This window comes from Rana temporaria, chromosome 11, assembly GCF_905171775.1.
Source record: "Rana temporaria chromosome 11, aRanTem1.1, whole genome shotgun sequence".
Classification (NCBI taxonomy): Eukaryota; Metazoa; Chordata; class Amphibia; order Anura; family Ranidae; genus Rana; species Rana temporaria.
In genome coordinates, this window is record NC_053499.1 from 26444717 (window position 1) to 26468579 (window position 23863).

At 42.5% G+C, this 23863-nt stretch overlaps 1 protein-coding gene across 1 annotated transcript in view; it reads right to left on the reverse strand.

Moving 5' to 3' along the window:
- The window catches only part of MADD (MAP kinase activating death domain), a 149513-nt gene that overhangs the window by 30212 nt on the left and 95438 nt on the right, over positions 1–23863 (reverse strand). Inside the window, 6 exon segments of the mRNA XM_040328248.1 lie at positions 9337–9399; positions 12074–12179; positions 12383–12541; positions 12681–12761; positions 16412–16512; positions 20458–20511. Of these exon segments, the coding sequence (XP_040184182.1) occupies positions 9337–9399; positions 12074–12179; positions 12383–12541; positions 12681–12761; positions 16412–16512; positions 20458–20511 (564 nt within the window).

The window sequence follows — 23863 nt, forward strand, 5'->3', positions numbered from 1 at the left end:
TTGGTAGTTTCAGTGGCATTTTATATTAAGGTTAGAAAAGGTATCGCATGCAAAAGTGAATGCCAAAGTAAATAAGGTGAAATTAATCTGTCAAGACTTGACTAACAGACGCTAACCACTTGCTGATCACATAACTTACATTTACTGCGGCAGGTCAGCTCTATCGCGCAAAATCACGTACCTGTGTGTCATTTTGTACAATAGCCTCTAGGGGGGGCACATGCGTGCCGCCGGAGACCCAATCACGCGCCGAGTGGACAGAGGGGGAGCCAATAGGGGTTGGGGACCACCAGTCCTCCTGTAGGGGGCCCAAACAGCAGGGGACATCAGGGGGTAAAACCTTCCGGGGCTGAAGTGGCTAAATACTGCACCTTTAATTACTGTAACTGAGCAGACTTACTTATGATAGATTTACACTTCCCTTCTAACTAGCTTTACTTACTATGAACAAGTCTGACCCTTTGCTTGAGAGTTGGGGGTCAAGAGTCTGAAAGTTCCTGCCCTACCATCTACCTGACTTTACACAATGTCCAGCTTCTAAGGCTCCGTACACATGGTCGGACAAAACCGATGAGAATGGTCCGACGGACCGTTTTCATCGGTTCACTGCTGAAGTGGCCTGATGTGCGTACACACCATCGTTACAAAAACCGATCGGGTCAGAACGTGGTGACGTCAAACACACAACGTGCTGAATAAAACAAATTTCAATGCTTCCAAGCATGTGTCGCCTTGATTCTGAGCATGTGCGGGTTTAGAACCGATGTTTTTCTGTACTAACCATTGGTTTGGAACGATGGGGCAGCGGTCCATCGGTTCGGTTTTGAAGCACGTTTTAACATTTTGGACCGAAGGAAAACAGACCGATGGGCTATACAAACCGTCGGTTTGGACCGATGAAACTGAACCTCGGTCCATTCTCATCGGTTTTGTCCGACCGTGTGTACGGGGCCTTAGGGTGGACAGTATAACCCTAGAGTCCTCTTACATTACTTTCAACTATGGGGCTCCGTTATTGGACTTTGCTGTGCAATTTTAGGAGCTAGGGTGACATCAAGTAGGTAATAGGGCAACTCCTTGTAACTTCTGACCCCTGACTCTGAAGCTGACGCATCGGATTCAAAATAATTAAAGCAAACCAAGGCGATACATAATTATTACATAAGTAAGGCTAAATAACTGTGATAACGTTGGATCAAACAAACAGTCATAAACCTAGATGGCACTGGTTCTGTTTCGAACTCCGCTTAACTCAAGCTAGTCCATTAAAGCGGAACCTAATACCCCTTACACACGATCGGAATTTCGGATGGAAAAAGTCAGATAGACTTTTTCCCATCGGATTTTCCGATCGTGTGTAGCCCCATCAGAGTTTTTTCATCGGAAATTCCGATGAATTCCATCAGAGTTTAGATATAGAACATGGTCTATATTTTTCCGATGTGATTTGGCCGGGCAAAAGCCTGATCGTGTGTACGTGGCATAACTGTATCTGAGCACCACAAACTGAAAAGACTGCTTAATCCTCGTTTAATGTTCAAAGCACAGCAATGTTCAAAATTGCAAAGCAATGTCCAATAACAGAGCCCCATAGTTGAAAATAATGTAAGAGGACTCTAGGGCTATACTGTGCACCCCAAGAGGCTGGACATTGTATAAAGTCAGGTAGATGACATGGCAGGAACTTTCAGACTCTTGACCCCCAACTCTCAAGCAAAGAGCCAGACTCGGTCATAGTAAGTAAAGCTAGTTAGAAGGGAAATGCAAATCTATCATAAGTAAGCTGCTTGTTGTGGGGGAAATCGGCAGGAGGGAGAGGCCAGGAGATGTCGGCGAGAGACCCGAGAAGGAGGATCTGGGCTGCTCTGTGCAAAACCACTACACAGAGCAGGCAAGTATAACATGTTTGTTATTTAAAAAGAAAAAACAGGAAGAAGACTTTAATATCACTTTAAACCCAACCCTTATATCTAACCTAAACCTGAGTCTACTACTCTAGATAACCTAATCCGCAATTCTTATTCCTAAGACTTTCTATGCCCTATAACCTCACCTTATAGGGCATATAGGGCATATAGGGCATGCGTGCCGCCGGAGACCCGATCGCACGCCGACTGGACAGAGGGGGAGCCAATAGGGGTTGGGGACCACCAGTCCTCCTGTAGGGGTCCCAAACAGCAGGGGACATCAGGGGGTAAAACCTTCCGGGGCTGAACTGGCTAAATACTGCACCTTTAAATTACTGTAACTGAGCAGACTTACTTATGATAGATTTACATTTCCCTTCTAACTAGCTTTACTTACTATGAACGAGTCTGACCCTTTACTTGAGAGTTGGGGGTCAAGAGTCTGAAAGTTCCTGCCCTACCATCTACCTGACTTTACACAATGTCCAGCTTCTAAGGCTCCGTACACATGGTCGGACAAAACCGATGAGAATGGTCAGACGGACCGTTGTCATCGGTTCACCGCTGAAGTGGCCTGAAATGTGTACACACCATCGTTCCAAAAAACGATCGAGTCAGAACCATTACCAACCATTACCAAAATAAAAAAAAACGTTCACAAGGACATCAATATTCCATTAAAAGCTATTCAAAAAAATAAAAATACCAAGGTGATGAATACAACCGTTCCTGCCTAATTAAGCCGCCATTTTTATTTCTATTGCACGAACCCACTTACCCACTTACCATGTCTCTGTAAAGTCACTACAATACACAGCATACAAAAAAACACTCATAGTGTGTACCAGGCTTAAAGGAGTTGTAAAGGCAGAACGTTTTTTGGAATGCATTAAGATAAAAAACCTTGTATGTAGCAGCCTCCCCAGCACCCCCTATTACTTACCTGAGCCCCATCTGTTCAGAGATGTCCACAAGTCCCTCGGCCGTCCAGGACTCTCCCTCCCGATTGGCTCAGACACAGCACTGGGGCACCATTGGCTCCCACAGCTGTCAAAGTCAGTTAGCCAATCAGGAGAGGGGTCGGGGGGAATGGCAGCTCCATGTCTGAATGGACACATGGAGCTGCGACTTGGCTTGGGTGCCCTCATAGCAAGCTGCTTGCTGTGGGGGCACTCAACAGGAGGGATGGGGCAGGAGAGCCGAAGAGGGACCCGAGAAGAGAAGGATCCAGACTGCCCTGTGCAAAAATCACTGCAACAGAGGAGGCAAGTAGAACAGGTTTGTGCAAAGTCCAAAAACAAAATAAAGAAATAGAGTTACCGCTCCAGATGGGTGTATGGAAACAATCCGTGTCCTCTCAGAAAAGCCCAGGTGCCGGCAATGCACGAAGCAAAATTAGAAAGAATATTTGGACAGCCGCAATCTGAAAAAACCTTACGTTTGTCTTTTATTGGTAAAAAAAAAAAAACTACAAACACCACATATCACAGCAAAAATAGGGGATACGGCTGACGCGTTTCACACTATTGATTAGTGCTTAGTCATAGCTTGACTAAGCACTAATCAGTGTGAAACGCATCAGCCGTAACCCCCATTTTTTGCTGTGATATGTGGTGTTTGTAGTTTTTTACCAATAAAAGGCAAACGTAAGGTTTTTTTCAGAGAGCAGCTGTCCAAATATTCTCTCTTTTTTTTTAATTGACAAACCTGTTATAAAATTAAACACACAAGACAAGACTTTACAATCACTTTAAGGCTCATTCACAGCAGGAGTGTTGTGCAATGCAGGGACACAAAGAAAACAAATTGTTCTCTGGGTGTCCTGTTCACACTATACATGCTTGTATTGGTATGTTAGGTAAAAATGCAACATATATGCATTTCTAAACAGCTCAGTACACAAAATAACATCAATGCACAATGTGCTGTTGAGCAGCGCATTGAATGAAGTGTCATTTTGTGACATTTAAAAAAAGGGGAGGATAAACACTGCTATGCAGACTGCAGAGGGTTTTCTTTACCTTATGAGATGGATTAATGTAAACAGATCGTCTTACTTTCCTCACCAGTTCATTTACAAAACTGGTGCACAGTGAAGGACAGGATACAGCCAGCCAGCAAAAAGTTGATTTAACTATTCATTTTCTATGTAGATAAGAGAATTGGATTTCTCGGAGTTACACTGCTTACTGTAATCTCTCTATGAATTTCTTCTAAATGTACTCTTCTTGTTCTGCACTTACTGTGCAGTCTGAATGTATTTCTGAAGTGACACTTCCTCCAGGGCTCTCTAAATGTCAGGCTGTGGAGGTACTCAAATTATTCACAGAGACATTTTCTCGCCGACTGCCTCTGCTAGCTCAACGGAAGTTTTCAAGTTAATCAAACTCAATTGAGTATGATGGCAAATAGACGAACACAACTAAAATATTCTGGCATTTAAAGTTCTGCGGCGCTCTTAAAGGCCAATGATAAATGTTGCAAAGCACTGTAAAAATCACGTTATGCTTTCCATTTTTTTTTTTTTTTTATGTATGCGGCGCCAGCAGCAACAGATACTGAAGTTATAATCTTGGAATCCCTAAATAATTGAAATTACTTTATTCAATTGTAAACTCCTCGTTAGAACTTTTATATTGCAACTTCACCAGCGGATATGTGTTAAAGGCGCACACAATGTGTGGTGTAATGCATTGTTGGCACACATTGCGGTGCATGTTTTTTTCCTTTTCACTTAAACTTTATTTAACTTCACACGCCATTTTAAACTGCAGAAGCGCATTGCGATGCATTATAAGGCTTCATATACACTACAGTTCCTAAACTTGAGTTTAGGAGCTTTTGATGTTTTTTGGCCAAAGCTCCTAAACCCAACTCCATAAAAGCCCCTGTGTCCCCATGTACACATAGGCCCGGATTCAGATACAAATGCGTAATGTTATGCGGGCGTAGCGTATCTCATATACGCTACGCCGCCATAACTTTGAGAGGCAAGTCCTGTATTCAGAAAGAACTTGCACCTAAAGTTATGGCGGCTTAGCGTACATTGGCTGGCGTAAGCCCGCGTAATTCCAAATAAGCTGTAGGGGGCGTGTTGTATGCCAATTAGCCGTGACCCCACGTAATTGACGTTCTTAACAAACGGCGGATGCGCCGTCCGTGAAAATATCCCAGTGCACATGCTCCAAATTACGCCGAAAATAGTCAATGCTTTAGACGTGAATGTAACTTACGCACAGCGCTATTTGCGTACGACTTGCGCAAACGACGCAAAATTCGGCGCTGGCCCGACGTCCATACTTAACATTGGCTACGCCTCATAGAGCAGGGGTAACTTTACGCCGGAAAAAGCCTTATGTAAACGATGTAAAAAAATGCGCCGGGCGGACGTACGTTTCTGAATCGGCGTATCTACCTAATTTGCATATTCAACGCGGAAGTCTAGGGAAGCGCCCCTAGCGGTCAGCGTAAATATTGCACCCTAAGATACGACGGCATAGGAGACTTGCGCCACTCGTATTGAGGCGTATCTGATTCTATAAATCAGGCGCCGAGATGTGACGGCCCGCATTCGGAGTTACGACGGCGTATCTGGAGATACGCCGACATAACTCCTTTCTGAATCCGGGCCATAGGCTTTTAGGATCGTTCCGGAGCTGCTGTGGTTAGGGGAAGTTAACCCTCCTGAACCTGGAAGAATTGTGTTCAGGATAGGACCGTTTTGACCACCGGTCGCAAATTCGCAGCGCTATTTTGCAGCGTTTTCCAGCGGCCGGCGGCCAAAAGTTGGCTATGTGTACACAAAGCCTTAAGCCCTGTACACACAGGCCAGAATCTCGTCAGGAAAAAACCCTTGTTTTTTCTGACGAGATTCTTGGCAAGAATCTCTTGCCGCCCGAGTGTACAGACAATCCATTTAAAAGAACCGCCGTTCTTTTGAATGGTAAGAACGCAGTGACATCACGTACGACGAGCATGCGCTCGTCACATTCGATGCCGTCGCCGCCATCTTGCTGTATCCTACACTGCCCTTGGAAGCTACCGCGCATGGGTCAAAGTCATTTCGAGCATGCGCGGGTTTCCACAGCGACAGGCAAGTACACAGACGCTCGGGTTTCTCGGCAGGAAAACACTGCTGAGAATCACGACGAGGAAAACAGAGAGCAGGTTCTCTATTTTTGTCGTCGAGATTCTGGGCAGTTTTCTTGACGAGAAACCCGAAAGCCTCGTACACACGCACGGTTTACTCGGCCGAGAAAACCATGCGTGTGTACGAGACTTTACTCACCTGAATGTGCAGTATTGCAGTAAAATTAAAGGTCCTATGTCTTTCTAGCACACACCAACTCCGCACTCTGGGTGAACTGTAGTAATTGGATATAATGCAAATTGCCTTGTCTATACGGTGTGCTGTCAAACTAATAATGCTAAAAGCAGGTTCAGACCTTTGGAAGCGTTGACAGGCATGCACAGTGTTACTTTCAAAGGGAAAAACAGGATGGTGTACAAAAGCGCGGAGAGCCTGCAGTCCCATAGTCCGTTTAACTACAGAGGCCGATATACTCATAATCCAGCATCTCCCTGGCATAAATGACAGCATCGCCCATCAAGGATAGTGGCAAGCTGCTGATGCCGATTCTTACTAGCAGTCTCTGCCACTGCCTGTTGGAGCTCAGGGACACAATCCTAAACAGAGAGCTCTTAAAAGATGGGGAAAAAAATTGTATTTGGGAACTTTATCTAAGTTTTGCAGAAATATTAGCAGAAATAAAGCTTTGCAGAAATATTATTTTATTATGGGTTAACTTAATCTACAAGCATTCACATACAGTACACTTTAGCCTCTTCCTGCTGCAAGCATTCACATACAGTACACTTTAGCCTCTTCCTGCTGCAAGCATTCACATACACTTTAGCCTCTTCCTGCTGCAAGCATTCACATACACTTTAGCCTCTTCCTGCTGCAAGCATTCACATACACTTTAGCCTCTTCCCGCTGCAAGCATTCACATACACTTTAGCCCCTTCCTGCTGCAAGCATTCACATACACTTTAGCCTCTTCCTGCTGCAAGCATTCACATACACTTTAGCCTCTTCCCGCTGCAAGCATTCACATACACTTTAGCCCCTTCCTGCTGTCCGTACACATTTTTTTGGCAGCATTAAGGTGGGCCTTATTCCATGCTGCCACCAATGGAACTGACGGTGAGGTTGTAAAGTTCCCTATCATGAAGTTAAGCTGGCAGGAAGGGCTCCAGATCATGTGATCACTGACAGCCAATCATAGCAATCACATGGTCAGGAAAGCTCATGAAATGTCTCAGATGTTAAACAATGACTTCAACTTTAAAGGTGCTATATGATCTTCTCAAGAGCTGGGATTTAAAAAAAAAAAAAAAAAAAAAAAGAAGAAGAAGATTAGCTAGGTTGGATCTTAGTATTCAATTATTTATTTTGCTTGCACTTTACGATTCAAGTCAGAAAACAATCATAAGAACTGGAGATTAGCCATAATTATTCTACCTGTGGGAAAAAAAAGTAAAGAAGGAAATTTCTTACAAATGCCCGATTCACACCTATGGCATTTTTAGTGCTTTTTGCAGATTTGCACTACAGAACGTGTTCCATAGGAAACCATGTTAAATGGAATATAGTGCAAATCTGCAAAATGCAAAAAGCACTAGAAATGCATAGGTGTGAATTAGGCCTTAGAGGAACTTTGAGGCAGATATATAAACAGCATTAAAGGGTTGGATTTAGCGAGAAGCGCAGGGCTTCAAAGGTCACATCCATCACTGCGGTTAAGATCGTGCATTTCAATATGTCAGATGGGGCACTTTGTAACAATGCATTTTACAAGATCCATAAAATGTATAAGGCTGGCCATGCAGGATTCTTTTTTTTTGTTTGTTTAACCAGTGGGAACAGATTTCCCCCATCATTCAAGATGGATGAGGGAATCACTCCTGCTGGCAGGGAGTCTTCCCCACTGGCAGAACACAATGATCATCACTGCCAGCTATAGGTGGCGGGACGGACTGAACAAGAAAAACACAACAACAGGTTGGTTGTACACAAGTCCATCAAAAGATCTTCAGTAAAACCTGCCTGCTCATACATGAATTGAAGTTCGACCAGTCCTTGTGGAACCAGCCACAATTTGTTCTATGTATGGCCAGCTTAAGATCCATAATTATGTATTCTTGAGAGAAAGATCATAAAAATTTGAAGGCAAACTACAGCAAAAATATTTTGCTTTGGTAACTGTATGTGATCATTACTTGTAATTATGTATATTTATTATTTTTATTATTTCACGTGTCTTTCTTTTTGTTCACATTTAAATACAGATCAAGCTGCCCATCAATAAGTGACAATTTCACGGGTTGAGATGAAATGTATCACACTGCAGGTGGTACTTGTTATGGTCACCTGTCGTTCATATTAAGGCTGCATTCACACCTGACGCCTGAAGCGCGACGCTCAAATACGATAGAGGGGAAAAAATACATTATTCCCTATGGAGATGGTTCACATCTGCACGCCAATACGCCTGACGCCGAACGCCTGAAGCTCAAACAAGTTACGAACCCTTTTTTGTCGCGCGTATCGGGCGGTTTGGGCGTATTTGACCGTTTCCATTTCCCATAGAAAGTAATGGAAACGCTCGATTCAAGCGACTAGTGCGACAACTAGCGTTTGCTACGGGCGTTTCATCGCTTTAATCAATAGAACTTTTCACCCAGGCAGAAGATTAAAAATATCTACCAACATAGCAACAAGTGATGAAAAGATGATCATTTATCCTATTGGCTAAAAGAAAAAAACGTCGAAGTACAAAAACGTCGGACGACGCTGTATGCAAACGCGCAAATAAGCATGAATACGTGCGACAAAACGCCGGAAAAAAAAAACACCCGAAAAAACTACCGAACGACGCTCAGGTGTGAATGCAGCCTAAAAGCCCATTGCTGATAAGACAAGGGTTAGCTGAAGCTGGGCTTAAATATGTTGCTTTCTTAAATCTATACTCCAGCTATGGTATATTTTGATATACTTCCACTGGGCCAGCTTGGCATAATATATGTATCCACATGTGACAAGAACAGCCTCTGTGGACCTGTAAATCACAGTAGCAGGTCAAACTAGTACAGCAATGGCCATGGACGTCTGGGTAATTTTCTGAGTGAATGCCATTGTGCAATTTCTTTTTTTTTTATTCCAAAAATTACTAAATTGGCTGCAAATTAACTCCAGGTAGAGATTTCAACCAAAACATTGCCATGCACACATGCTCCAGCAAGTCAGAGAGAGAAGCATATCAAGACTTTGTCCACGTTCTCTCATATGACATAGTAGCAGACTTGTATCACAAACACACAGCAGGCAAGCATGGTAATACAATTAGCAGAAGCACAAATATATTACTCAGAGAGAAGGTTTCCATCGCTGCGTCTTCAAGCTGGTCCCAGACTGAGGACTTATCTCTTCCTGTGCAAAGCCAGGCCACAGCACAATGCAGCATAAGAAGAAAGAAATAGAAAAGACAGAAGGGCAAAGCAAGGTTAAAGAGCACCTCTCACATATATACACTTAACAGGCTGAAGCAACACAGTCTATATGTATGTTAATAGGAATAAATGACAAAAGGCGGCTCCCAAAGTTCACCACATTCCACATCCTAAAAGATTATTATTATCACAGCATTCGTGACCACAAATATAGCTACCAATTAGTAAGCAGCAGTCACAAATACGTTTTTAGAATAGAACACAAAGATATTAGCTATGAAATAACGTACAAGTGGTTAATTACATTTTCTTAGCACATTGGTCTCCAAACTTTCAGGGCCAGTTTACAGTCCTTCAGACTTCAGGGGCCGAATTGTGGCCAGGGGGGAGTAGAAAACGTCCCAGCATTAGTGGAAGTAAACGATGCCCCAAGCTTAGTGATCAGTGATATATATATATATATATATATATATATATAAAACTGTGGTCAATAGAAGGAGGAACAGTGCCCCATCACTGTCATTAGTGCAAGGGATAGCGCCCCATCATTGGTATCAGTAAGAAGAATGGTGCTCCATTGTTGGTATCAGAGGAAGGAATGGCACCCCATGATTTGATATCAATGAGAAGAATGTTGCCCCATCATTGGTATCAGAGGAAGGAATGGCGCTTCATCATGGGTATCAGTGAGAATAATGGTCCCCCATCATTGGTATCAGTGGGAGGATTAGTGCCCAGTCATTGGTATTAGTTGGAGGAATCGTGCCCCGTCATTGGTATCAATGAGAGAGAAAGTGCACTCTTGGGGCCAGATTCACGTAGATCTTTAGATCCGCTTGATCTACCTGATTTAAGATCCGCTCCCGCAAGTTTGAGAGGCAAGTGGGTAATTCACAAACCACTTACCTCCAAACTTGCGGCGGCGGATCGTAAATCCCCCAGCGGAATTCAAATTCCGCGGCTAGGGGGAGTGTACTATTTAAATCAGGCGCGTTTCCGCACCGATTTAAATGAGCATGCGCCGTCCGCGGAATATCCCGGCGTGCATTGCTCCCACTGACGTCGCTAGGACGTTAGTGGTTTCGGCGCTTACGTAAACGACGTCCATCCGTATTCGAGGACTTACGCAAACGACGTTAAAAATTTTAAAATCGACGTGGGAACGACGGCTATACTTAACATTGGCTGCGCCTCATAGAAGCAGGGGTAAGTAAACCCTGGGAAAGCCGCTACGGAAACGTCGTAAGAACACTGCGTCGGGTCTGCGTACGTTCGTGAATTTGCGCATCTCGCTGATTTACATATTATTCAACGTAAATCAGCGGGAACGCCCCCGGCGCCATTTTCAAATTGAAAATAAGATCCGACAGTGTAACACAGTGTAACACTGTCGGATCTTAGCCATATCTATGCGTACCTGATTCTATGAATCAGGCGCAAAGATAGGACCAGTTTAAGTCAGAGATACGATGGTGTATCAGGAGATACACCATCGTATCTCTTTGTGAATCTGGCCCTTGGTGTCCAGTGGGAGAAATGATGTCTCGTAACAGTGGTAGGAATATTGCCCCAAGGGCCGGATAAGGACAAGCGAAGGGCTGCATCTGGCCCGCGGTCCACAGTTTGGAGACCACTGTTTTAGCAGAAAGAATTTAAGAGTGAAACACTTAGAAAAGAATTCAGGCAAGGTACACACTAGTTAGCCCTACATGGTACGTACTGGTTAGCCCTACATATTGAGGCATCCACAAGCTTTGTGCTCCCACATAAAGTCAGCCAAGTTGGATCTTGCAGATACTCACAAGCTTACCAGACTAACTGAAACTGTAACCACCAAATACCTACAGAATAATTTTAAAAGTCACCATTAGGGAGAATAGGCCACAGTTAAACGAACAAGACGACCGCGTGGCCAGTAACCTAGTAAATAACATTGGGGTGACTGCAGAATAATCAGGGTGTTTCTGGCAGCATTGGTTCATGCAGAGGGAACATTATGGGAGCAATATGTTGTAAAAGTGACACTAAACTCTGGTTAAGAAAATCCTAATTATGTTCGTTAACACAAAAAAGTACCTTCTAATTCCACTTTCTCCTAATTAAATTGTTCCTGCAGCTGTGATCCTACCTTCCTGTTACAGGGTGGCTATGTTCATTCCCCATTCCCCATGGTACTACTGTGTGTAGGAATACAGCCACCCTCTCATGCTTCCTCCAGAGATGGACTAGGAACTATTGGATTTGAAATGTATAGAGCAGTAAACAACTAATGTGCACCGCTTGTTCCAAACAAATGGAAGCGAGAGTTTGAAGTAGAGGTTTGTTAGCCACTGAGGACCTTACAAGGAGATGGAAAAACACGGGAAAAAATTATTCAATGAAAAACAGATTACAGGCCCATTAAGTAGTGGATGTGTATGGATTCTTTTTAGAGAATAAAGGATATAAATTTAGTGTCACTTAGGAGCTCTAGCTCAAATTCTACTTACTTCTAAATTGTTCTTTTGTTCAGAAACTGCAGGTGGTAAGTTACCATCACCAGTTTGCTTGCTTTTGCAATTAGATCGATTGCATTTGCTTGAAAGCTGCCATGTGTATAGCATTGGGGAATTATGGATTGGGTCAACCATTATCAAAATAAGCATGTTCCTTACCCAAAAGGCCCTCATACAGATAGATTCGCTGGCTGACATCTTGTGGTGGGTGTAGTGGGCTGACACCACTAGTTCTCTCTCCAGGACGAAGGACCTGAGGCTTCCCCTAGTCAAAATATAAAAAAAATAAGTGATGTCTCCTGCATTCATTTAAAGGAAAAAATACAACACCGATATGTAATCAAGACAATCGCACATAGAACCAGATCACCCTTTTATTAGATTAGAGTAAAATAAAAATTAAAGAGGATTGCTGATTGGCTGCTATAGGTTATTGCACCCTTTATTATTAAAGGTTATTGTCCTTACAAATATGGCTCCAGTGAGAGAATTCATCTGGATCTCACTGTCGGACACAGCTCCTCTGGATCCCGACAGGTGACCTCCGCCTGGACCGCCCAATGTGTCTCCGGCATTGCTGCTCAGATCACTGTCGGCACCTAGTGTTTCCCCTGAGCTGTTACTGACCTGCAATAATAAAAGCGTGACTGAGCTGTCATATGTAGAAAAACAGCAGTCTGACCTTTGAGAATCAGCCCATCGTTAAGTGTCCCCCATCCACCCCCATCTAAGTGACATGGTACAAGGAAGCATGCTCAGATCCTACCACTGTGCTGATTTCAGAATCCTGACTGCTGCTTCGAATGAGAATGGAAGGTCCTGTATTGACACCATCCAAATCACTCCGCTGCTTCCAGAGGCAAAACAAAAGATAAAAAGACAACCCATCCAGTGAGACAGTGAGCTCCTTGCTCCAAACCAAAATGTACACAAATACACACCTACTACGGGAAAAACAGCAGAGTAATGCCGCGTACACGCGATCGGATATTCCGACAACAAAACCATGGATTTTTTTCAGACGGAATGTTGGCTCAAACTTGTGTTGCATACACACGGTCACACAAATCTCGTCGGAAATTCCGAACGTCAAGAACGCGGTGACGTACAAGACGTATGTCGAATGCATAGGATTTTTGTGCGTCGGAATTGGCTATAGACGATCGGAATTTCCGACAAGAACTTTTGTTGTGGGAAAAATTGAGATCCAGCTCTTAAATATTTGTCGGAAATTCAGACCGTGTGTACGTGGCATAAGGCTGCCTTTAGCAGAAATATGTTTAGTTTCAATGAATTCATAGAACAATTGGTCCTTTAAAAATGGTCATTAAAAGATGGCAGTAGCAGTGACCTGTAAAAAAAAAACGATTTTTCCGTCTTTTTATTTATTTTTTTAGTTGGCGGTTTCGCTGATACTTTGCTCTGAGACAGAACTCTTGCTGCCAATCAACTCCTCTGGCATGACAAACAGAGGATAACCCTGCTGGCCAATGTAATATTTTAACAAGACAGGGTCACTTTAACAAGATTACAAATTGGTGGACAAAGAAATTGCTGTGAAATACTTTAAAATAGACACCTCACATGGAAATCAGAACACTGAAACGGTTTCCAGGAAAAACATTTACATTTTAACACAGTGATGTACTTTAGTATTGCTTACATTTTTGATCTTTGTCAGATTTTATAAAAAAAAAGACAGAGTCCGTTCCGAAGTTTTGCAGAGTAAATCCCCAACCTGCTGCTTAAAGTGGTTCTAAAGACTCAAGGTATTTACCTTCATGCATTCTATGCATGAAGTTTAAAAAAATAAAAATAAACTGTGCAGCAATGCCCCCCGCCCCAATAACACTTATCTGAACCCCATCTCAATCCAGTGATGTGGTGATGTGCACATGAGCCTTGGCTCTCCGGGGACTCCCTCTTCATTGGTCAATCGCAGCCAGTGAGCCAATGAAAAGAGAGAGAGGGGGCGGTGCCAAGTCGTGGCTCTGTGTGTGAATGGACACGCACTCGCGGCTCAGGAACAAGCCTGTTTGGGTGTCCGTATTACTAACTGCTTGCTCTGGGGGCAGGAGGGAGGGGCCAAGAGCATTGGCGTGGGCCCCGAGAAGAGGACTATTCGGGGTACAGAGCAGGGGAGTATATGTTATATAAAAAAAAAAGCCTTTAATATCACTTTAACATGCAAAAGAATTTCAGACCCAATTTTTAATGGCTGTCTAACCTTTTAAATTGAGTGGTTGAATTTAGCAGCTACGAACTTTAACAGTACATGCAGGCCCTAAGACCCCTTTCACACTGAGGAGTTTTTCAGGCGGTACAGCGCTAAAAATAGCGCTGCTATACCGCCTGAAAAACTCCTGCCCAGCAACCTCAATGTGAAAACCGGAGGGCTTTAACACGGAGGCGATGTGCTGGCAGGAGAGAAAAAAAATCTCCTGTCAGCAGCATCTTTGGAGCGGTATGTATACAGCTCCTTCCCATTTAAAACAATGGGAAACCGCAGCAATACTGCCCGCAATGCGCCTCTACAGAGGCGCATTGCGGGCGGTATTAACCCTTTATCGGCCGCTAGCGGGGGTTAACGCACCGCTAGCGGCCGAATCCCGCGGCAAATCCGACGGTATATTTTTAGCGGCGCTATACCACCACCGCGGCTCCCGCCTCAGTGTAAAAGGGGCCTAAGTGATGACATTTAGTCTCCGAATTACAGTGCAACAACCATTGATAACTTTTTTTCAACTAAATACTTTTTTTTTGCCTTATTTGATCCTTTACTGCAATTCCGCTTCTTTGCAGCCACAACCAGTCTATATGCACTCTAGTCATGACTGCACATTATTTGATTGTGGCTTTTCTGGGGAAGACATGTTTCTTATGGTGTCCATTGGGAGGGTGTATGATAAAAGAGACAATACTGGAGAACAGGAGACAGGGACAGTTGTCTCCCTATACCCGAAGAGCCTGAACAAAGACCTTTATGGAAGGATTACCAATTATTTTATCTAAGCTTCAGATTTATTAATATTGAAGAGCTATTTGAGTTTATCTATGGATTTTGGCAATTGGATGGAATTTACTTTCCCAGCAAAGTCCACCGCCAGAAAGCTTCACAGACATGTGTCTGCTAGATGACTGACTAATGCACCTCTAGGGATCAATGCAATGATTTCTAAATTAGGCAAACTTGGTGGATCGCTTTTTTTTCTCATGAAGTGCAAGCTGCGGCTTTCTTAAATGTGTTATCACTGGTCTACAATAATCCAGACAAGCAGGACACATAAGAGCTGGCAAATGCAGGAATTGATTTTCCCAACTGGTAACATAGTAGCTCAAGGTTACTATATGATATGATACAATGCTTTTTTTTGTTCAAACTTTAGACCTTTCCAAGCTATGACAATCCAGGGATGATGAGGAGTGGTGAAGGATAAGTTCACCTTTGGAACATGTTACACCCTAAAAACAAGTGGAACATGTAACATTTTACAGTGCCCCCCCCCATCAGAGCAGGCAGGGGATCTTCCCCCCGCACCCACTGTCACAATTTATAAAGAGTGTGGCCATAAGGGCGAATCATTTATTCAGCTTTCTGTGAATGGATAAACTACAAGTACCGTCAGCCATTGCAACTGACAGCTTGCAGTTCTCAATTAACCAAGAGGGCACTGGTGAGCTCTCTGGTGGTTTATTAATTCTTCCCACTCTTAAGCCTTGTACACACGATCGGATATCTGATGGAATCTAGTCCGATGGATTTTTTTCGTCGGATATCCGATGAAGCAGACTTTCATCAGTCTTGCCTACACACCAGTCAGTCAAAAATCCGATCATGCTAAAACGCGGTGACGTAAAACAATACGACGAGCATGCGTCGACTTGATTCTGAGCATGCGTGGATTTTTGACCGATGAACTTCCACACAGACGATGGGGATTTTCTATCGGTTTTGTATCCATAGGAAAAATTTAAAACATGTTCTATTTTTTTTTCACTGATGGAAAACAAACCGATGGGGTCCACACACAATTGGTTTGTTTGATGAAAACAGTCCATCGGTCTGTTTTCATCGGACGAACCGATCATGTGTACAGGGCTTTAGGCAACTGCCTGCCTCTATGATGTTCGGTAAGACAGCTATCCTGAGAGTCTGCAGGAGCCCGATATTGCACCCACAATCTGCTGATCAGCGGCGCAATGCTCTGCAGGCTCCCTAGAAAAAAAAATATAAAATGAACTTTTTGTACCTGCAAAAAAAATTGCATTTATTGTTTCCAAAAGGTGAACTTATCCTTTAAAGTCTTGGAGACAAATTCAAGGTTATTATTTCACACACTTTACAGAAATAGGAGAAAACCGTAAATACATTTTTAAATAAACAAGCTACAAGCTTTTTAAATGTGTACGGGGATTAAATGGCCTTAGCAGAGTTATTCTTAACAGTATCCCAACAATGGTCCAAGGACAGCTCACTGTGGAATGTCTTAACCTTACCTGAGATCCCGAGGTGACACTCAAGCCACTATCTGCACTAATTTGAGACTTCTTCTCCTCCGTGTCTGCACTATCGATGACCTGCTTGGGCTGCTCTGTGCCTATAGAAGGTAAAGGAGGACATCAGCTTAGAAGCAGTGAGAGGTGGCAAAACAGGCCAATGGTGCTTATATTAATCTGGCCAAAAGCAGAAAGGATTTTTATTTTTGCCCAATAAGCTGAAGGACTGATTGACTCGGAAACAAGCTAAATCAATAATAAAAAATAAATATAAAAAAAAAAAAAAAAAAAAGAAGATGAAACTGCCCAGGGCCAGGACAGTAAAACCAGAAAGATATCAAATTAAAAAATCAAGTGATAAAAATCAAGCAAGGCAGATGCTTGTCTGCAACACACTTACATTGCCTTGGCCAATGATGCTGAATAGGAAGACAGACCACTTGGCTAGCAATAAACGACCATCAAAAAGCTTCATATCCTCAAATTATGGAACTAATAGCAGCCAATTGGATCTAAGTTAGAGCCCGGGGCAGTATGAATTCTAATTGGATTATCTGGGCTAATGCATTTAAGAAATTGCCCTGTATATACATGTAATCTTCTGAACATTATGTGACAACATACTGTATAAAATGGTCTGTGTTTACCTTCAGTAGACAGTTGACACTTGCCTTTCATGATCCTGGGGATGGGTAAAAATGGAGGGGACAAGGTGACTGGTTCAAAGGGGAATACCCCAAACATGAAGGCACCTGGATAAAACCAGGAAATTCTAGACAAAGGACCGACATCCTTCAGTAGATATTGGTTATATATATATATATATAAAAAATAAAATATTGTTTGGGGAGTAGAAAAAGTGCCCATATCTGTACTAGACATGTCCAAAAATAAAAACAATACAGTGCAAAAAATTAGTACAAGTAGTAACAGTAATAATACAAATACAAGTTAAAACTACGATTAGTGCATATCACTCCTCCTCAGATGTAATACTTTGTAAACCTCATTGCTCAATGCAGGTGGCTTTGATTAAAGGTACATTCGAATTCCTAATGGCCATTTGATCATGGCCAATGTAATGAAAAGTCAATCATATCTAGCAGACATTAGAGAAAAACTGAATACATTTGGAATTTTTAGAAGCGGAGAAACCAAACCTGTCAGATGTAAAATGAGTGGCTACAGACAGGCAGGGTTTCACCGCTGCAGGGTATTGTGCATCATTCGGTGTCACGTTGGCGAAGAGATTAGAAAACGGAGCCCACCCTGCTTATATGGTGCTGAGTGACATGAGAGAGGAGTGAGGGCATGATTAAAAAGCGTTAGCTCAGAAAGATGGAAGGAGGAAGGAGAGGGGAGGAGTGAGTTCACCACTACAGTTACTAACTTAAGACAAGAAACCCCAACAAATCGTTCACCAATCAAAAATCTGCCAGCTTATCTAAATGGTTGCAATCTATTCTAAAAGGAACAAAGCAGCTTCTTAATATTACTAGATGAATGCTAGTACTTCTAAGGACCAACGACAAAGTCTTGGATGGGAATCTGTCTTTTTTTTTTTACGTGTCCAATGAGGAGATTTTGTCTCAGTAGCTTATTTCTGGTCATAATTAAGGGGGACTCTCTTGCAGATCATTTCCAAATGTTTTTTTGTTTAATCTAGACCGGGGCCCTCAAACTTAAAACAAAGAGCCAGTTCATAGTTCTTCAGGCTTCACAGAGGCCAGATAATGGCCAATGGAAGTAGAAAATGCCCCAATATCAGTTGTCGGTGGGAGTCACTCATGTCCCAAGCTGGATTGGTGGTGGTGATACTTTTGACAGTGGTGAAGGAGTAAGGGGACAATTCTGGCAATCCATTAGGGGTCTAATCATGAGATGGTTAAGAGCCTTAGGTCAAGTCACACCCAGCCCACAGCTAAAGACAGTGGAGTATGCTCACTGTGCACATATTGAAGTTTTAGGGCAGCAGAGGCTGCCTATGATCTTCCTTTAGCCACCCTGGGTGACTAGAAACCAATGATGTGCTTGCCTTATTTCCAGGAGGACAAAACTTCCTTTGTCTACACCTGCTCCACCTCTGGGATCCTGCCCAGCTACCAAAGCCACTCTTCAAATCTTACACTGGTAGGGGGAACTCCAACGGTGGTAGGGAGGCTCTGATGGGGAGTCTAATAAAATTGTCTCTTGTTCTGAATCATATCGTGCCGATTGCAAAATGATCCAAGTTAAACATATTGATCAATATATTTTTTTCAATCTCGTGAATATTTGGACAACGTGGCTCTTATACTGAAAAAGTTGGAGACCCCTAGTCTAGACTATGTGGAATCTACTATAGGTGTCATTATTTGGTTCTGACATGATTATGGCAACTAAATATAGAAACTGTGGCGGTATATCAAGCTTCTAGAACCCTCAGCAAAAAGAAGACCCCCTATTCTATGATATTACATATATGTCCCAGTTCAGTGACTTAAAGGGGTTGTAAGGGATTTAAAAAAAAAAAAAAAAGTTTTTAAAAATAACAAACATACCATACTTACCTCAACTGTGCAGTTCGTTTTGCACAGAGTGGCCCCGATCCTCGTCTTCTGGGGTCCCTCAGCGGCTCTCCCAAGGAGGTTTGCTTGCGGGGGGGCGCTCCCGTGTGATACAGTGGCAGCCATAGCTGCCAAGTGTATCACTCGGCCTTGCCCCCGGCGCACCGCATCATTGATTTGCGCTGCCATCAATCTCCAATGAAGAGCCGCCTCAAGCTGGGGAAAAGCATCGCAGATCGCGCCCACTGAGTTTCGTGGCTCAGGTAAGTAAAAACGGGGGGGGGGGGGGGGGCTGGGGGGCCCGAGAGTGCAAGGTGTTTTTTCACCTTAATGCATAGGATGCATTACGGTGAAAAAACAAGAAGCTTTACAACCCCTTTAAGCCTTATTGAACTAAATTGGTCAGTGTATTAGCCAGACCACCACAGGGGACTGATAAGGTGTGTAAGAAAAGGCCTGCTTCAAGAAAGGCCTGCTTTCAAAGAGCACCTGTTATTCAGGTTTCAAGCAAAAAAGCAGTTGTGTATAACCTTCTAAAGAGATCCTCCACTTTTTCAATTAAAGTGGATAAGTGCCAAAGGCCTCATTCACACAAGCTCTGCCACCCGTACTGTGTGCATGAGGCTTTTTTTTTTTTTGCATCTGCTCCAAGTTGAGTGCAGGCAACCTGTGAAAGTGAATACAGACAGCAGCTTCTTGGACACAGTCACGTGTCAAAATTTGACGGGCGTGCAGGAGCGCTTGCGTGGCACTGAACGTGCCAATTCAGATACCGAATCTAGATGAAAAGACCTGGCACGCAATCTGTGTTCCAAGACATCCCAAAGATGTTCAATGAGGTCACAGTTTTGTGCAGGTCACTCGAGTTCCTTTAACTAATCAAACCATGCCGATATACCTTACATAAACTGTTGGCACAAAGTTGAAAGCACCAAATTATCCTGAATATCTTAGTATGCTGTAGCATTAACTGTACCCTCACTGGAAACACTTGGATGTTTCTCTAAAACCTTACCCATCCCTTAATCCCATGCAATTCCAGGTAGCTGGATGTGAAAAGCAGAATGCACATCTAGGAGGGATCCTTGATTCATTCCTTGGTTTCAGTCCTGAACGCTAAACATGTGCTTCTCCAAATTGTAACGTGCAGACAGGACAATTGTAAACAAAGCCTTGTTGCACTTGCTTAACAGTTAATGCGGATTAAATGTATCCCTAAGAGCAAAGGTTTTATCTACTCACTGAGTAACTGATCAACGTCAAGTGTGCAATTTTAATCCTTTTGAAGGATCCAATCACACATTTTTGGAGAGAAGTTGGTGCCAACAACTTAAAACTAATGGTTTGGAGTGTCCTGTACAACTTTCTTCAAAACCTCTCTGCAATTTACTAGAAAGTCCATTAAATCACGATACATGGGCATGCCCTGAGGCTTAAAACCCTAGGGACACCCTGCTGGCAGATCTGGGAAACGTTTGGGGGGTTTCTCTGGATTCTTACTCTGTTTATCCATAGCTTTTTGCTTTTTCACTTCCCGATGCTTGTTCCACAACTCTACCCAAGATGCATTGCAAGCAGGAGAGAAAGACAGAGAGAGAGTCAGATGTGGATCAGACAGGCTTATAAAATGGACACAGATCTCCTCACCCACTACATCACTATAGGGGAGGAGGGGGTGCAAGTGTTCACAAAAAGGTCACTACATGAGCACAAGGGTAATGGCAAGAAAGTGTTAGAGAGAAAAGGGCACAATTAGTAGCGGATACATTATATTTATGTATGTGCACGTAGTATACATAAATATACATTTATATATGCATATATACTCAAAAGGTATATATACATAGGAATACATAAGTAAGCATACCCCATATACACTAACTTCCCTATATACAACATTTAAATCATGGCCAACATTGCTCATATTCTAAGAACTGCAACCTGCATCTTTACAGTTATGTGGAGCAAATAACAGTCTCTCAGTGTATTCTAGGACATAAATCCTCCCCCAAACTGGACATCCACGTGGTTAAATACCGGTAATTAGGTTCCTCATCCAACAGCATAAATATTACACCGGGAATGTAGACAACACAAGATTCCAACAGTGGTGTGGGCATGGTACTAACACTTATCACAAAAGAGACGTACACTCCACATGGTTTAAGTTCCATACTACATCTATACACACACACATAAAATGATATACATTGACACATGGGGACTTTATAAGTGTTTGAAGGAACAACTTGCGTGTGTGCCTATAAGCCAATGATATACAGTATTACAATTACAGCTGCAAGCCGATTTGCTTGTATGGCCACTGCAAACTATTTTCTTCTACCAAATTTTACAACGACCATTCTAATAACACTTCCATTGTTAAGAAAGCACACCTTGATATGGGCAATCAAACGAGACCCGATATCAGTGCTGTGATAGTTTGACTGATAATTACTCAGCCAAGTAACCCTGTACCCAAATTAAATGTATAAGTTCTGTTTTGGAAGTATTCAATTACCGCTTTAACTTTTTTCGTTAATATACGAACTCTGAAAATCAGTAGACAGATCGTCCGTTTTTTTTTTTGCATGCTAGTCGCATATGGAACATGAAGAGTTTACTAAAGTTACGAAAATTCTCGTACGACAGAAAAAAAAAAAAAAAAAAGTGATGTCCTGTGTTGTAGTGTTTTTGCATTGTATTTTCGAAAGACAACTGTACCGATTTAATGAAATTTAGGGCTGCAACTAACGATTATTTTCATAATCGATTAATCGGAACAATAATCGGCCAACTAATCGATTAATCTGTTAATAACCTAAAAAAAAAGTGTAATTTTGCGGTGATTTGCATTTTTTTCTATTTTTTTGCCCAATTTGTTGTTGGGCAGATTAAAAAACACAAATTGCCGCAAAAACACATTACATACTTTTCTGCAGCTTCTCCATTGAAGAACCAAAAAAAAACAAAATAGCACAGTTTTGCGTTAAAAAAAGGCCTTGCCCTTTCCAAATAGGTAGCAGCTGAAAAAAAAAATCATGGATGTGAACGTGTCCCATAGGTAAAAAATGTACATAAACTGTAGTGTGTTTCTGCAAAAAGCACCAAAAAAAACACAGAGGTGTTACCCAGTTCTGAGATGTTTAGTAACATAATGGGGTTAAAAAACATAAAATTAGTACAAAAAGAGCAAATAATCGCTACTGTAAGGGGTTAATTTTTTTACTGTTGGACAGCGAAAGTAATATTTACAGTAGTGATTTGCTCTTTTTGTACTATAAAGGGCCAATTTTTGTTTTTTTTAACCCCATTATGTTACTAGTAGATTAATCGATTATGAAAATGGTAATCGATTAATTTCATAATTGATTAATCGATTAGTTGTTTCAGCCCTAATGAAATTCGTACAATCTGGTATCGTATAAAAACGTTTTTCGTGCTTGTCCAATCGGATAATAAAATCGGATGAAAAATCATGAGCGGCTCTCGAAAACCGTGTACAAAGTCAGTATTTTTTTTAAACCATTTTTTGGATCGTGTGTACGGGGGCCTTTAGTCCCCCATTATGTCCAGGCCAGCAGAGTCTTCCCTCCAGCATTGTAGACATTCTACCCGACTGCCTGGTGTATACACTCGCTTTCAGATGACACAGACCTCTCAGATAGGACAGTCCTCATCTCCATCTACTGCACATGGCATATGAATATCGATTATTATCTACCACAATGACTCATCTGCAAGCAAGTACATCAACAGAGCTGTGTAAAAAAAACACCTACATTGGCAAAGAAAGCTCAACTGGCCCAAAAAAACGTGAAAAGTGAATTATGGCATCCATAAGATACATTCTACACCACTATGCAATGAATGCAGTCTTGCAGAATTCAGTCTTATGTTGTTACAGCCACTAAGGGGAAACTTGAAGCTGAACTTTTCGCAAATATCCAAGTACAAGAAGCGTGTGTGCTCTTACTATAATCTTGGTGTGCCTTGTCAATTTCTCCCATCTCTGTGCAGTAATACAGTGTGGAAGTTTGCCAATATTTCCAATACATTTCTGTATTAAAGACCAGTCACTGCTGCTTTTTCCCCCTTGTGTGCGGCGACTGGTCTTGTATCGGCCTCCTCCTGTAGTTTACTACAGCTGGAGCTTGCTGGGCCCCTCCCACAACTCTGCTCTCTGCCCAGGTACTGCACAATGATGATGTCACTGCGACTTTTACAAAGTATTTTCTGGGTTTGTAAAGACATTTGGTGCACATAAAGCAGATTTTGAATCTTTAGAACTATCGAGGATTTAAAAGACTTTAGCTTAAACAACTCTAATCCGGTACAGAACATAGGAAGCAGGAAGTGCCCGGTTGCCAGGGGAAACGGTTGCATTCCTTCAGACATTATAAATGATGTTTGTTATGAATTATGATTCTCTCAAATCATATTGATGCATCCCAGGTACTTAAAAAAAGACACTCACATCACAACTTCCAGTATCACAAGCACACACTCAAATCAGTACACCATGCTTACACTTCCAGTGGAAACCTCACCGCCAGCTTTACTCACATGGCATTTGCCTGCGAATTCACATATAAACAAGACAAACACTGGCATAATTTGTTACCAAGTATCTACACTAGCCAACTGGCTCACCAACAGTATATGCCATCTATATTGGCATACAGACATTTAAAGTGGTTGTAAACCCCCAACAATCCACTTCTTACTACAGGTGAGCCTATAAGAAGGCTTACCTGTAGCTACCCCGGATATCTCCTAAACCTACACTGTTTAGGAGATATCCCCTGTACCAGCATGTGCCGACGTCATCTTCACACATGCGCACTGAAGCAAGGGCACGTTCGTGCTGTTGCTTCAGCTAGTGTGCAGTTACCAGCAGCTCCCA